This window comes from Protopterus annectens, chromosome 1.part1 (assembly GCF_019279795.1).
Source record: "Protopterus annectens isolate FY-2018-M chromosome 1.part1, PAN1.0, whole genome shotgun sequence".
Classification (NCBI taxonomy): domain Eukaryota; kingdom Metazoa; phylum Chordata; order Ceratodontiformes; family Protopteridae; genus Protopterus; species Protopterus annectens.
In genome coordinates, this window is record NC_056726.1 from 1,460,973,361 (window position 1) to 1,460,990,649 (window position 17,289).

The 17,289-nt window shown below is 42.4% G+C and overlaps 1 protein-coding gene across 1 annotated transcript in view; it reads left to right on the forward strand.

Moving 5' to 3' along the window:
- ZBTB8A (zinc finger and BTB domain containing 8A) overlaps positions 1-17,289 on the forward strand; it is a 174,450-nt gene that overhangs the window by 112,923 nt on the left and 44,238 nt on the right. The window contains exon 3 of the mRNA XM_044082445.1: positions 14,985-15,154. Coding sequence (XP_043938380.1) covers positions 14,985-15,154 — 170 coding nt within the window. The remainder of the gene's footprint in view (positions 1-14,984; positions 15,155-17,289) is intronic.

Genomic DNA, 17,289 nt, shown 5'->3' on the forward strand with positions numbered 1-17,289 from the left:
GGAATATCTTGTGAATTTCACAACTTTAAATAGAAGGCTGAAGAAAGTCATAGTGTGAAGTAGACCACTGTGCCCAGAGTACCACTCTCTCAGCACATTAGAGTTTAGCAAATCATGCAGGCACTCGGGTACTTTGAAACTTTCTGAAGCACTGTAGATGGATGATAGCCAGCTGATTTGTTATAGTGTGCCCACCCACAAAGGCAAGATACATCGACCACTCTGTTAACTGATCTTTTTTTTACTTGAATATGGATAAAAAAAGACATTTAAGGAACATGCTATTTGTTTAATATACTTAAATGAGGGCTTGTACACTCAGCGTGCACACTTATTCAAAGCAAACAGTAAACAAGATTTGATGAGTTGCTGAGAGATCATATGGGTCATTTTCAGACAACGTCCCTTGGCCTGAATAGATGCTGCTGTAATTCTGCAATCCACAGCAGGACCTCATATTTTCATTCCAGTGCAGAGTTCTGAAAGTTGCTCTAGGCAGATGCCATTTACTTTGTATTAATTTTCTGGTACTGCATGACAGAATTGATAGGTTTGCGATTAAACCTATAATATTATTTTTTATCGGAAGTGCGTGGGAGGTTTGTGTAATGGTTAAGGTGCGTACCTTAGAAACACAAGGTACAGGGCTTGATTCTGACATGGGGTAATTGGCTAGGCTTAAAATGGCCCATAAGGGCAGTTAGCCTAGTACTAGCCTATGAGCCTATACATGTTATACATACTACACACAGATAAGTGGTAGTTCTCTATGAAAATATGATGCTGTTACTGGTTTTCATAAGCTGGAAAACCCCATTACACAATGCCTGTTTTTCTCAGGTGACGGACGATTGAGAAGGACAATATGCTTAATTTACTTGTTTGGACACTCAGTAGTCTCATAGTTTCTGGTGGGCTGTGTAAAGGTCAAGGACCATCATAATGCAGGTTTCAAGGTCAAAGAGTAGCTATTCAAACCGAACCAAGTATCTAAAGACTTAAACGATTCTAATGATTTACATTTTTTCCTTGTAATGTTAGTCTACTTCATGATCTGACGATACTTTGGGTGATTAACCTTGATCTAAAAGTGGTTCTGCATTTTACTGTTTGAAAGGTATAATTTGCCGTACAAGATGTTCACTCTGATGATATGCTAGGCACAGTCGGCCACATAAGCAGTGCTAAAACGTAAGTTCAGATAAACATCTGTTACATGCGATTGTCTTGCACTCCATAATTTTTTCTTAGTAAATTTTCTTTGAATACTTCATGATATGAAGATGTAACCTTTGACTAACCTTTGAATACATAAAAAGGTAATGAGTAATGTAAGACCCAGTTTATTCAACCATTCAAGTAGTTCGGACACATGAATTAAAAGCTAAATAATTTGATAATGATGCTAAAAATACTCCAATTTTATTTTTTCATATTTAGACAGTCAAAAAGTGTTGTTAATATGCAAAATTAATAATACAAAATTGAACAGTATTTGGTCTAAAATAGACCTCTGTGGGGACACTAGTAGCAATCTGGGACCATTATGAAAAGTAGCCCAGAACTTTAACAAGTTGACATCTTAAAAAGGAGATTATTTATTGTTGCATGAGAGATACTATCCAAAGTCAGTGGTAGATATAAGTATGCAAATCCACACTAAAACCATTATCTAAGCCTTCACTAGCAGAGTCATAAAATCCATCATATTGGGAAAGGTATACTTGCAAGTGTGTCTGGGTATAGGGGAGATGTGTCGAAGGACTTGAACCTCATTTTGCTGTTGTACCTTATTGACAGAATGCTGCTGTGGTGTCTGAGATGCTCATAACAATGTTTATTGTTAGATCAATGATAACACTTGAGACTTTTACTGCAGATGACCCAAAGTCTAGCCTGACTTCCAGAGCACTTCTCCTGGCCACATGGATGTCAGCATGTCTGTAGTATGAGAGGGATATCAGTCTGCCCATCTTTAGTTCTTTCACATCTTAGTACAGGAAAGTCGGTGGGTCAGTGTGAGTGCTGTGTGTTATCAGTTAGTCAGTTTGGCCTGGCTTCCGCAGTATAAATAAGTACCTCATTGGGGAAACATCATGTGTAATGTGTGTGACTTGTTTTTAGATAATGAGTGTTTGTATGTTAGGAATGATTGTCAGCTTGTACAGTTAGTAATTGTGTTACTTGTAGGAAGCAATTCCCGTACCAAGACTTCCATAGTCAGTGTTTGTGTTCTGTTCACGGATGTAGCATGACATCTCCTGTACTCAGTTTGATATGTTCAACAAGAAGACCATGAAGTGGATGGCTGTGCACCTTATCCAGAGCTGCCAAGTTGTCAACCAAGTCATCTACGGACATCCCACTTGAGGGAAAAAAAAAAAAGAGAAGTGTCCAAGAGAGAGAGAGGAGAAATCCTGGTGAAAGCTGCTCTACCTTTAGAGGCACTGGGTTGGTCTGATAAACCACTTTTGTAGAACCTTACTCTGATGCTTACCTGGACTGAGCCCTCCAGTTATACTTTTCAGGAAGCTGTCATGCTCTTAGGCAGCTTTCTCCCAAACCAAAATCCAGTAGTAGTTGGTTTGGATGCCTCTCCATGGACATCTGATTACTATACCCATTTTTCGATGATTGAGAGTGAGGGCAGAATTTCCACAATTCTGGTGCTGGAGGACATACATGGCTCAGAAACTGAAATCATTGGTACTTGGTCATAACCACAAACCTAAAGGGGTCACAACTCCCAAAGGCAGGGCCAAGGTGACCAAGCCTTGGACATTTTCTGTCTTGCTTCACACTGGACTGATCAAGGCCCTCTGCCCTCTAACCCCTCCCAAACCTCCTCATAAGACCCAAGGAAGTTGGCTTAGGACTTCAAAATGAAGGATGTTCGTGTTTCACTGTTGCAGTCATGACTGTAGGGTTCTCCCCTGCCGGCAGGCAGTCCTCGGTCGGCCAGAATCCCAAAATCTGGGTCCGGCGTCGGCTGTTCAACCATGCTCCCTGACGTCAGAGCGCCAGGAGTACAAAGCTGACAGCCGACGCCATCTTCTCCAGTCTTTCATGCCGTGCGGTGATAGCAGTTTGCAAGTACCGGTCAGCTGACTCCTGACGATTTTTTCTGATAAACTTCAGTCCGAAGACTTTCTTCTCCACTCAAAGCTAAGTACCCCATTGGGGAAACTTTTTTCTTGCTCCACTCTGATGTCAGAAAAAGTTAATAATTGTATTTCATGTGGGAAGCAAATACCTCATAAGGATTTTCATTCTTACTGTATTCCTTGCTTAGGCCCTGATCACGACGTAGCTAGTTGTCAGTTTTGTGCTAGATTCAATCAACGTACAATTAAACGAAGGTACGATTTTGCTTTTCATTACTTCAGTAGGCGCTTTAACTACAGAATGTCGTCGGATACGGTTCCGGCTACGGGAGTTCACAAACGTTGCAAGGATAAAGACAGGCCTCCGAGGTCCAAATCTGATGATAGCGCACAAGCGGAGCCAGCTTCAGGTTCGGCCGTCGTCGGTGAGGCGCTTTTGCAGCCCCTGTCATCGGCCATTTCAGAACCGATGGCCGAAACGGACTCTCATGAGGAGCCAACCAGGCCTTTAAATATTTCAATTGCAGGACCTTCGGACAATGCTCCTTCGGATGGGTCCGGAGCCGCTGTGCAGGTACCGGCTTCCGAAGGGGTTTTCAGGCCTACTCAGCTTCTTATAAAGGCAAAGCCAAAGACAAAGGCAAAGACTCCTTCTAAATCAAAGACTGCATAACCAGCTCCCAAGTCACAGAAACAGTTACTCAAAATGGCGGAGGATTTACTTACTATGATTAGGGGTTCACATCCCCCTCCAGATAAAAGGCCAAGGCACGATGTTTATTATGATTCCTCTGATCAGGCTTCTGTTTCTTCAGTTTCTTCTTCTGACCAGGAATATTCTTTCCCTTCTTATGAGGATTCTGATGCTGAGGAATCCATTCCTTCAGCTTCTCCCCCTGAGGATTTCTCTTTTGGGGAAACTTTGCATGAAATGAGGGAACATTTCCACTGGGAAGGATAGGAGTATTCGGAATCTAAGAAAAGACTAAGGGATTTTCTTCTTCTCCCCCAACATAGACCCCTGGCTATTCCTCCTGTTTTGGATATTGTGGATGATGCTTTTTCGGAGGCTAACTTAACCCCTGACTCTTTTCCTCCTGCTCCTGTTAAGCCTGATAGATATTACAGGGTTCCTGATTCCCACCGGTTTTTATACAAGAACCCTTCTGCTGACCCTGAAACCATTTCTCAGGGTCCTAAGGGAGTTAAGGCCGCTTCTGCCAAAAAACCCATTCCCACTGAAAAGGATTCTAGATCTTTAGAAAGATGGGGCAAAACGTGTACACTTCTGCTACTTTGTCCATTAGGGCTTTAAACTGTCAGTTTCATATGCTGAAATACCAGCAATTTCTCTTGTCTGTTTTAAAACAAAAGCTTACTTCCATTTTTGCCTGTGCAGATGATAAGGAATTACATGACTTATTGCATGCCACTGAACAAGTTGGGAAGCATGGTTTACACTGTGGATTTGATGCCTTGGAGGCTTCTTGTAGGGCTGCTGCCTCCGGCACAGTCATTAGAAGGCATGCATAGCTAAAGGAACAAAATTTGCCAGAACAAGTAAAAGCTAAATTATTGGATGCTCCTGTTCAGCATAATGTTTTGTTTGGATCAAAAGCTGAAGAGGTGATTAAAAAGATGGAGGATAAGGCGAAATCCATGCAAACAGTTAAAGATTTCTTACAAGTACAGCCACCAAGATTTAGCAGGAATTGGCCTTGTAAAAATTGGTCCTTTCCCACTTCAGACAGGCCTCAGAGGGGTAGATATAGATGTTCCAGAGGAAGGCCTCAAACACAAGCTTCTTATAGACCAAGACAGTGGACTGCTTTCACCCCTAGGGGAGGAGAGGATAGGTCACAAACTCATAGGAAACAAACTCAATGACTCCCTCTGTTGGGCTGCAGGAACTTCTTGCCTGGAAGCCCCTCTCGGAGGAAAACTCTCTCTTTTTTATCAAAATTGGACTCATATAACCCAAGACAAGTGGGTTCTGGATGTGGTTTTAAGAGGTTACAAATTCCAATTTCATACTCTGCCAAGGTCAAGCAGATGGCCAGACCTTCCAAAACATCAATGGACAGAGGCCTTAAACCAGGTGGAAGCTCTTTTGGCTATGAAAGCCATAGAACTGGTTCCACTTTCAGAGATGGGACAAGGTTTTTACTCAAGGCTCTTTCTAGTCCCCAGGAAGCAAAACTCATGGAGACCCATTCTGGATCTGTCAGTCTTGAACACCTTTCTAGAGATTCCAAAATTCAAGATGCTTACTCTACAGCAGCTACTTCCAATGCTATCCAAAGATGCGTGGATGGTAACTTTGGATTTAAAGGAGGCATATTTGCACATTCCCATCAGGCAAGAACGCAGAAAATACCTCGGGTTCAAGGCCGGATCGAGGCTCTTTCAATTCTATGCGCTGCCCTTTGGATTGTCTACTGTGCCCAGAGTCTTCACCAAATGCCTGGCTCCAGTAGTAGCTTACTGCAGACTCAAGGGAATTCAAATTTACCCTTATCTGAACGATTGTCTAATTCAGGCAGACAGCAAGGATGTCTTACTCCAGCATCTAGAGTTTGTACAAAACCTCCTCAAGTTCCTGGGATTTTCTGTAAACATAAAAAAGTCAAATTTGACACCATCACAGCAGATAACTTTTCTGGGTGCTCTTCTAAACACCACAACCCAGATGGCTTTTCTGACATCCGAAAAACAATTACAGCTGGCTTCAACTTTCAAAACCTTGGCAACTTTAACTCAGCTATCTGCAAGGAGATTCCTGCAGGCTCTGAGTTACATGGCCTCCTGCATCCTTCTCATACCATATGCAAGACTACACATGAGGAAAATACAGTGGTACCTAAAAAGTGTATGGTCTCAGCATTGCCACAGTTTAGACATACTGATCTTCGTCCTGCCTTGCCTTCAAAAGGAATTTCTTTGGTGGTCCAGGACATGTACTCTAAACAAAGGGAAACCCTTCTGTCTGCCTCCTGCCACTCAGATTCTAACTACGGACGCCTCGGATTATGCTTGGGGAGCCCATTTTCAGGGCAACTGTTTGCAGGGCCTTTGGACAATGGATCAGAAGCACCTGCATATCAATTTAAAGGAAATGTTAGCTGTTCAGAAAGCCCTAATGGCCTTCAGGAATCTTCTACAACCAGGACAACTACTAATACGGACAGACAACACCACAGTTATGTGGTACATAAACAAGCAAGGGGGATCTCATTCCTACCCCCTTTGCAGACTAGCCATGGATCTATGGAACACAGCTCTAGCTTGCAATCTGGACCTTCAAGCTCAGTTTCTACCAGGGAAGCAAAACTTCCTGGCAGACAGTCTGAGCAGAAACCTTTCAGATCCACATGAGTGGATGCTGGACACCAAAATATTCAGGATGATAACGGCAATCTGGGGATGTCCTCACATAGACCTCTTTGCATCCCATCTCAATCATCAACTACAGAATTTTTGCACCAGGACTTTCCACAAAGAAGCTTGGAAAGTGGATGCCCTATCATTCAGTTGGAGGAACCTCTCGGGATATGCCTTTCTGCCTCTTCCTCTTCTTCCGCGTGTATTATTAAAGATAAAACAGGACAAGCCCAAGATGATAATCTTGCTGGCCCCAAACTGGCCTCGACAGTTTTGGTACCCAACTCTAAAAAACTATGTCTGGAGCCCCCTTGGGTTTTACCTCAGTCTCCGAACCTTCTGTCCTAACATCAAGGTCAGGTTCTACACTCTCATGTCAGAACTCTCAGCCTGGCGGCCTGGTTAATCCAGGGCCTTTGCTTCCTTCTTTCCTACCCAAGCAGGTTATGGATGTCATTTTAGAAGCCAGACATCCTAGCACTAGAAAATCTTATGCAGGAAAATGGAAAAGATTTTGTTCCTGGATGCAAGCTCAGGATTCTGATCCTCTTCTTCCGAACATTCCTTCAATTTTACTTTACTTGACAGATCTCTTACATAAGGGTCTCTCTTTCTCTTCCATTAAGATACATGCCTCTGCTATTTCTGCTCATTATAATACAGACCCTCCAATCTTTTCCCACCAGCTCATGAGACAGTTTCTCAGAGGAGCTAAGAATTTAAGACCTCCTAGATCTCCTCCCATTCCTGCTTGGGATCTCAACTATGTTTTGGAAAAACTAACCTTGCCTCCTTTTGAGCCTGCTGCCTATTCTGACATCAAGTTTTTATCTTGGAAGACAGCTATCCTGTTAGCCCTAACCTCTGCCAGGAGAGTTTTAGAGTTACAAGCTCTTATGGCTGTGGAACCTTATATTATTTTTCATCAAGACACGGTGTCTTTGAGGACTAATCCTACCTTTATGCCTAAGGTGGTTTCCAAAGTGGCTTTAAATCAAACTATCCACTTGCCAACTTTTTTCCCCACTCCTCAAAATAAAGGGGAAAGGATCTTACATTCCTTGGATGTACACAGACAACTACATTTTTACCTGAACAGAACCAAGGACATCAGAAAATCAGAACAATTGTTTGTTTTTTATGCTTCAAGTTCCCAAGGTAAAGCCATTTCAAAACAGACCATTTCTAAATGGATTGCTCATGGAATCAGATTTTGTTATTCACACCATGGAAAGCAAATCCCAGGGAGTATACGGACTGATTCCACCAGAGCTGCTGCCACTTCTGCGGCCTTCCTCAGGGGAGTTCCTACCAAAGACATTTTGGAGGCTGCAACTTGGAGTTCAGTGCATACTTTTTCTAAGCACTACAATCTACCTCTCTACTCTAAGTCTAGGGCAGGCTTTGCCTCTGCAGTTTTGCAGGGCCTTTTAGCCGCCCCTTCTTCTTTATGACCACCTCCCTTTCTTTCAGATTTGGGATTCTACCCTACAGTCATGACTGCAACAGTGAAACACAATGAACATAGTACAGTTGTGTACATCTACCATAAATGTAGATGTTCGAGTGTCTTCACTGTTGCAGTCTGGGTTTCCCTCCCTCCTGTCCCCTCTTATTTTTACTTTTGTTTTGGTTCCTTTTTTCACCATTCTTCTGAGGTGTATTTGCAAAGGGTATGGGACCTTTATCATTTTGGGACTCCTGACATCTGGGGCAAGAAAAACTGGAGAAGATGGCGTCGGCTGTCAGCTTTGTACTCCTGGCGCTGTGACGTCAGGGAGCATGGTTGAACAGCCGACGCCGGACCCAGACTTTGGGATTCTGGCCGACCGAGGACTGCCTGCCGGCAGGGGAGAACCCTACAGTCATGACTGCAACAGTGAAGACACTCGAACATCTACATTTATGGTAGGTGTACACAACTGTACTATTTCTTCCAGTGAGAGTCTAAGAACTACTATGTTGCCCAGAAAAGGTATACAGAGCTTCTGGGTTTCATAGGTTCATAGATTAGTACTAAGCTAACTGCCCTTGCGAGCCATTTTAAGCCTAGCCAATTATCCCTTGTGAGACTCAAACCCTGCACCTTGTGTTTGTAAAGCAAACACCTTAACCATTAGGCCACCCTCCCACCGAACTGTTCCTCCTGTGGTTGAAGCCTTAGAGGATGTATTTAGCAGTGTATCTTTGGAGTCGAGGCTCCCAAACCCCTGTTCCCTGGAAACCCCTGGGAAAGTAAAGTACTAGATAGCTTTGGGAAGAAGGTCTACAGCTCTGCCACCCTCTCATTCAGGGCTGTGATCTGCCAAACTCCCATAGTAATGTTGCAGGAAACTCTGTTGTCCCAACTAAAGGACAAGGCTGATAGAAGACAAGACCCTGAGAGATAAAGTAATGGACCTGTGCAACCTGTCCTCGCAGTGTCAAGTGTGTCTGCAGTGCAGTGGATGCATCACTTAGAGTGGCAGCAGTGGAGTTAGTTGTTAGGAGTCTTGCGTGGCAGAGGAACTTGCCCCTGCTAGAACATGTGAAAGCCCAGCTTTAGTGCCCCATTTGAGAAGTAGCCGCATTTTGGATCCTCTGCTGAAGAGACGTTTTAAGAAGCTGGGGAGAAGGTAAAAATGGCATAGTTTGTGAAACAGCTGTTTCACTAGCCTGTCAAATCTACTAAAACTGCCTTGCTAAGAGCTGACTGTTCCACCCACGGAAAGATAAAGACAAACAAAGGGGAAGAAAGACCAGTTGAGAAGAAAATGACAATTTGACCATAGGAAACAAGGGAACCACCATGACTCCTCAGAGCTCTTTCCTTCCTTACCCCACAAATCCCACACCAAATCACTCCTTTTGCCAAAACACCTCCTCTTTCCATCACCAGACACACACACACACACACACACACGATTGTCTGGGGCCATTTGTGTAAGTGTGTGAGAAAGTCACTCAATACACATGGGCTGTAAGAATCTTAGGACAGATACAGATGCCAGTTAATTAATAAAAAGACAATTTAGACATTACCCACATATCCAGAGAACAAAGACATATTTTGCACAAGACTGTTTATATTTCCACAAAAAGATGACCCTTGAAGGCCAATCTTATCAAGGCTCAATAGACTTCTACAAGTGCCAGAGTTCAAGTTGGTAACATTGCAAATCTTTCTGCCTGTCCTCTTCCTTAAAGCCTCCCTGGTTGCCCTAGATAAAGAAAGATGCCTACATCTGTAGTCAGAGCAAACCAGTGGTACCTAACATTCAGAGCAGGGGCTGCTCACTACCATGTTAATTCCTTTGCCATTTGGTATATCTTGTGCATCAAGGATAATTATAGAGTACCTGGTTCCAGTAAATGTCTTGTGTAAAACCACGGGCAACCATATATATATCACCTGGAAAATTGCCTGATTCAGGCCCCAGACCACGATGAGATGCAGACAGCAATGCAGTTTGCTGTGGCTTGCTTTCAGCATCCAGAACTCTCTGTGTGTGTCTCTCTCTATTTCTCTCTCTCTGAACCTGCCATAGTTAAAAGCTGATACCCTTTGTGACGATATGAGATGTTGCCAGCTATGCCAGGAGAAGTAGGGCAGTGAATGTCTAATATATGCCAGCATAAGCTAGCTGGAATTTTGTAAAGAATGCTATGTCATTTGTATGTCAAACTGATTTTTATTTGTGCTTGTGTTGAACTGTATCTATAAAACTGCTTGTGTTTATAAAAAAAAAAAAAAAAAAGTATCAACAGTGGGTCCTGCTAGACAGAAAAAATAAGTACACCTGTCTGCCAGACTGTAACAGAGGATGTTGTAAGAGAACGGGTTAAGCTCAGCTCCAGCCAACTTTTAGAAAAATATCCTGAAATTAAATTAGTTAATTTAGACCATAAAGATTGTATTTCAGAGGTCTCAATGCAGACATGGGCAAAAAGTCTGTACTATTCTGTATTGTCTTTAGCAGTGAACTGTTTGCTACTCTGGAAGGGTGGAAGTTTGAAATTGTTTTATGACTCCCAGAAGCTGCAACAGATCTTAGCAAAGCTCTACATGTGTGTATTATTGACACATATGTCCGAGAGTAGGGGGTAGTATGGGAACTAGATTCAGATGACTGGATGTATGTGATGTCATTCTGTAATCCAAGGCTAACATTATGTTTTAATACCAGATCAGACTGAAGTCTCAGGGCAGTCTGTTTTTGGAACCTGACAAAGAAGGACCCCTTACCCACTTCATCTTGGCTTGCTCTAAGTGAACTAGGGAATAGTAATTCTTTAGATCAGTCAGAAGATATAGTGAGATTAGTTAAGTCCTGTTTTTTCTGTATCTGTGTGGCTCTATTCCTCTGTGTTGTTTTAATATTTCCTGTGATTGAAACTTTGTTTATTGTAAATAGACATTTGGTATTTTCATGTTATTTTTGTTATTTATTATTAAATATATTTAAACTTTTCATTGTTACTGGTCCTTTAGAGAATATTTCTCTTCTGTAGCAATCCTGGGGTTCAGCTGGGTACTTAGTCACCTGTCTCCTTATTTTACCTTTTGTTTATCCCTACTTGGTGTCACTGCTTCATTTTTACCTAGTAGTTTGACTTTGCCAGGGGCAGGTTATGCCTGCTCAGTTTGGTGGACTTTTTTGAGAAAGTCACCAAGGCCACGGTTGAGGGTAAAACAGTGCATACTGCCTACCTTAACCTGACTAAGGCATTTGACACAGATGTTCTTTGTGTTTCACTGTTGCAGTCATTACATTTGGGTAATCTTCTGGCAGTTTGCCCTCAGTCGGCCTGATTAACAAAGTCTTGAGTCCTGCGTCGGTTGCTGTCCCTTCTTCCATGACGTCAGGTCGTCAGGGGTATAAAACATGCAGCCAACGCCATTACATCAGTCTTTCTTGCCGTGCGGTGCCCGAAGCAGAAGTAGTTCGCAAGTGCCGGTCGGCAGACTCCTGAAAGTTTTGTTTTCGAGTTTCAGAACCGAAGTCTTCAACTAAAAGCTAAGTACCCCGTTGGGGAAATTTTTTCTTGCTCCTTACCGATGTCAGTAAAAGTTAATAATTGTTTTACTTGTGGGAAGCAAATACCTCACAAAGATTTCCATTTGTACTGTATTCCTTGCCTAGGCCCTGACCATGACATACCTTGCTGTCAGTTTTGTGCTTTATTTAATCAGCACACTATGTGTCATCGGTACATTTTTGCTTCTAAATATTTTGGTTCTCGGTTTAATTATCCAGAAATGTTGTCGGTTAGCCATCCGACTACCAGAATACCAAAAAAAAACTGAAAGAAAAAGACAGAGACAGGCCGTTGAGGTCCAAAACTGCCGACAACGCTTCTCCTAAGCCAGTCGCCAGTTCGCCGTGAGGCGCTTTCGCAGCCTCTGATACCCACTACTTCTGACATTTGTCAGCATAAGAATACACTCGAACATCTACATTTATGGTAAGTGTACACAACTGTACTTTCTCCACGCGGGTATTGTAAATAAACTCTCACAGAATTGGCTGTAAATCCCTATGTCACCAGATGGATAGCCAGTTGGCTCATGGACAGGACACATGTTGTTAGAATGGAGGAATCCTGATCCAGCAAGAGGCCAGTTAGTAGTGGTGTACCACAGGGCTCAGTGCTTGGACCTCTCCTGTTTGGAATATACTTGTCTGAGGTCAAGGCTAATGTAGCTGGCCTTTGGCTGACCAACTTTGCTGATGACTGCAAGTTGAGGGCAATCACTGAACCCACAAACCACACAGATATTCTTCAGAATGGTCTAACTCCGACAAATAATTGGTGCCAGAGCCAAGGCCTAAAACTAAATGCAAACAATGCATAATTATACCCTTTGGGAGGTCTAATACTCCTGCAAATTGCAACATTAATAGCACCTCACTGAGAGTGGACCCAGTGATGAGAGTTCTAGGTACACAGATAGACAGTAACTTGAACTTGACCACGATGTATCCATGGTGGTGAGGAAGTCCTTCTGTATGATGCAGCTTATAAGTAAGGGCATGACATCCAGATACACGGAGGTTATAGTCCCGCTGTACTCACCGTTATCAGACTAGTAATTGAGTACAATGCATCTTTCAGTATATACCTGACCAGGTAGTTGCAACAGCTGGAGTGGCCTCAGAGGTTCCTTATGAAAAATATTCAGGGTGTAAACAACATGTCCTGTGCGGATCGCCTAAAATCCCTTTACTATTGTCTCCTACTGACTATTAAGGGGTGATCTGTGCTTAACCTACAAGACATTTACAAATCTAGTCCTGATGGAACTGTTACACATTCATCAAACAAACAGCACAAGGATTACCCGATCCAAAGATCTAAACCTAGCCTGTGACATTAACGAAACTTGCTAGAGAAACAGATATGTGTCTCAGAGATTACCACTTGTGGAACATGCTGCATATTCACATGAAGTAGATCCCTTCCCTGACTGTCTTCAAATGCAATTTGGATCAGTGAATGGGGACTCGTAAATTTACTCCTGGGGTAGCGCCTATGTCCCTTATGGACAGGGACATTTGGTAAAATAACCAAAAGCATAGGCCAAAACTGAAGCCATTCTCTAGCCCGATTCAAAGATCACCATAGCTCAGAGAAAAGGGAATATTCAGAGAAATGGCAGTCTTAGATTTATTATACAGTAGGGCGTTGATTATCCAAACGTCAGTGCAACCTTCCTAACAGTTGCGTCTGTACGTGCATCTTCCTAAGAGTTGCATCTGGAGGTGTGGTTTTCCTACTGCGTGTAATTTAACATTCGTTGCTGCTTCACCTGTTCTTCTTGCTGCTCGGAATTTAATGTTCATTTGTTGCTGCTTCCACTTCGTCTACAGTAAGTGTGTGTGTGTGTGTGTGTGTGTGTGTGTGTGTGTGTGTGTGTGTGTGTGTGTGTGTGTGTGTGTGTGTGTGTAAAATGTCCCAATTAGGGGTAACTGGTAGTTAGTGTTACCTTGCTCAGATGCAAACCCTGTACCTTAGGTACAAGAAACAATAGCCTGAATTCTCTAACCCTATCACCACTTATGTTTCACGGAGTTGAGTGCATAGCTCTGGACTCTCCAGATTTTCACAGAATGTCTGGAATTTTTGACTCATACTTTTGGTCTGTTCCTCTTAGAATTTGTGGTTTTCTGGCAAATCCGTGAGGGCTGAATTCACTAATGACAGTCATTTAAGTTTCGGTCGTCCTATCCTTCATGAAATGCATGGTAACACAAATTCTTTTATTCTAGCAACTTTTAAGATTATATAGGCAATATTTAAAATGTGTCGCTGGTTTTGGGCCTTTGACCTTCACCCTTAAATGTTGGCTTTTTCCAGATTTCTTGTGCTACAAAGTTGAGGGATACGGTTGAGTGTTAAGTGCATTTTACAAGGAGCTGAGAGCTTCAGGGGAAGAGAAGTTTAGTGCTGCTTATGTCAAGTCTGTTTACAGTGTGCAGCTGTTTAGCAAATGATATCATTATTGTGGTAAAGTATTTAAAAGCATTGTTAGTAGTGCAACAGGTACTACACTTGCTTTTGATGCAGAAGGCTGTGTGTTCTACTCACAAAGTATATTGATGAATTTCTGATACTGTAATGTGTTGTACTTTAAAGGGGGTGGATGCTGCAGTCCTGAGTATGTCCCAGTAACTCCTGTTTGGAGTCTCTTATGCTGTGGTTTGGCAAATAAATATTTAACTGCAGTACAGTAATATACCTGTACTGTACTGTTTTGTACTTACAGTAAATTTGTTTTTATCATTCTTGTTTAATGTTAGAAGCTTTTTATTTGGTTCAATTATATGTTTGATTATCCAAACAGTATGATTACTCGAACTACCCTAGGTCCCAATTAGTTCGGATAATCGGCTTTCTAGTGTATGTAAGTCTGGATTTTTGGTCTGTCAGTCTCTACACTTCAGGACATAGCAATCCAAATCCCATCCTTTTAAACAGTTACCTTCTTTGGTGCATATGCCACCTGGACAGATTGTACTCTGGTGTCACCCCTGAACTCTGGAGCTGACAGGGGTAAGAAATAACTATAGGTGATGTGAATGGATGTCCCTCTTATACCACAGACATGTTGACTTCCAGGTAGGAAGGTGTCCATCTGAACAGGTGGGGAAAGAGTGAAATGCTGTGGAAGTTGGGGCAGTCATCAGGCCTTCTGCAGCAGAAGACCCAGATGTTACCACTACTGTAACAGTGAAAATATTTGAATGTCTACAATCATGGTGAGTTTGTAACTTAACTGTACTTTATTGTGCCAGATTGGCTTTGCTTGCACCTACATTTTCCTTGTGTGTATGAATTTTCTTGCTAATTAGATCTACATATTTTCTGGGATTATACTGTCTGATTTCCGTTTGTGGATTTGCTTGAACCTGTACATGATGCATTAGGCATTTCTTGCCCTTTATGACTTTATCTTGTTTCGACGTGTGTGACTAGGACAGAATTCCTCAGTTTTTAAATCACACTGTTTTCTGTTAGATGAGCTTCCGCGGATGAGATTTCGATGCCCATTTTGCACCCATACAGTCAAGCGAAAAGCAGATCTGAAGCGACATCTTCGTTGCCACACAGGTGAACGTCCTTATCCATGTGAAGCATGTGAAAAACGATTTACCAGACTTGAACACCTTCGCAGTCATTTCCAAACAGTAAGTGTTCTCAAGCTTATACAGGATTCTTAAATAGTTTTTAATCTCTTCTTTAAAAGGTTTCCGTCTCTGATGCCAGCATTTGGAGATGGTTTGAACTCCTTGCACTCATTGCGTTGTAAAGATTGTGTTGTTTTGCATATGAATTGTGTTGTTTTGTGTCCGTCTTTGTAATCACTCCATCCCACATTGCTGTCTGTGATTTTGATGCTCTGCAGTCATTGGAACCATTTCCTAATAAATCAAATGACGCAGAAGAAAACAGAAGCCTGTATTTTTATCATTCTGTTGCGTACTTACATTTTAACCATTTGTTCGTTATGCTGTTTTATAAGCTGCTTGGCAGTGTCCCGTCACAGTATTTTGTTTACTGTCAGTAAGCTGTACTGAAATTGTGTGTTAAGCAAAGTTAAAATTGTCATAGCATTTAATAGTCTGAATATGACACTTGTGTGTTTGATGCCATTGTTGCTGTTTGCTGTTGTGAAAAAGCAGGAAGCTAGTGATGTCTTCAGCTTTGATTTATTCCCCTCTGTCTACATGCCTTGCTCTGCCTGCCGCTATTTTTGATTGTGATTCTTCCAGCATGCCAAATCTGAGACAACTCCATGTAGAATGCATGTATATTTTTTATTTTTTCAGTCACTTTATAAATAATGTTATTTATCTATCGCCTTTAAAGCCTCAGGTCAATTATGATATTCACTTTGTATGTAGTATATTTATATATTGTATTTTGGCATTCACTCTGTGTATAATTTCATGTTATTTATTGTGTTTTCCCCAGGATGAGACTGAGATGGACCCAATGGGAGCAGTGCAGTACCCCAGTTAACAAGTTTAAAATAAAATAAAGTAAAATAAATGTTCTACACAGCAAGCAAGCACCCAAATATTTTTCAGTGATACCACTCTGATTTTACAGTATTCTCAGAGCTTTAAAAAGTAACATGTTTTACCCAGCTCTGTGGTGCAGAGGGGTAAAGCCCTGACTGTGACCAAGATGGCTTAAGATCCGTTAGTGGTTTTGGTGTCAAAGGAGCCTGGGGGGGGGGGGCTTCAGTGGTCTGTGGTGCAGAGGAATAAAGCCCTGATTGTGACCAAGATGACTTAAGTTCTGTTAGTGGCTTTGGTGCCAAAGGAGCATGGTGGGAGGGCTTCAGTGGCACTCACCTACTTAGTCACTCCGAAGGGAGAGTGGAGAAGGGTCGTGCATGAGGCACACTGCTTTGGCTGGTCCCTAAAGGAGATTGGTTATGCGTGAGGGGTTGTCTGTGAGGGAAGGGTAGGGCATTGGCTGAGTTCTACATGAAAAAGTGGAAGGTATGCTGCAGTGTGCATCACATGCCAACACTCTGGACAATAGGTACTTACAGGAGAGGAAGTAGGCCATAGAAAAACACTTCCTTGGCAGCAGTGTGACACTGTCCCAGGATGCTTTGATGTCCTCACTAGCCTCAAATGTGGTCGGAGAAACTATGGGTTCGGTTTACACCAAGAGAGAGGAGAGGCACTAGGAGTAGTTGATGGTCAACTATAATGGAGCACAAAAGTAGAGGGAGTTAATGTATTTTAGAAGTTGAAGTAAGTGATTTCATGCTCCATATAAAAGCAGCACAGCAGACTGTGAGAAGAAGCGGATCCCTTTATGGCTGCCTTAATTAGTACAGCAAGTTCTGATGGATTGAAAAATGTGTATTTTCCTGGACATTTTTCCCACATCTGGTACAGCTGTTGGGGGGAGGGGGTCAGTCTATATACTTTAGATGAATGGTTTCTGGTGAATAATGCTAAATCAAACATCTTGAGTTTGTCAACAAAAAATATTTACACCACAGATCAGACGGCACCCCTCTTCTGTGTTTAGCAGCAGCCTGGAGAGGTAAATTTGTGGGTCCTGTAGTTTGGGTAAGTACCCCCTAGGGACTGGTTCTGTGGAACCATTTTGATAGGTTGCTTTTGCTAGGACAAAAAAGATCAATAGATGGTACCGACTGATGCCCCTTTATGCCACCGATTTCCTGACATTTCAGTGGAAAGCATCTGCTGAGCCAAGAAAATAAAGTGATGAGCTATGGATGTTGGACCAGCCATTGTATTTCTGCAGGTCAGAATCTGAAGAGTCGGTACTGCAA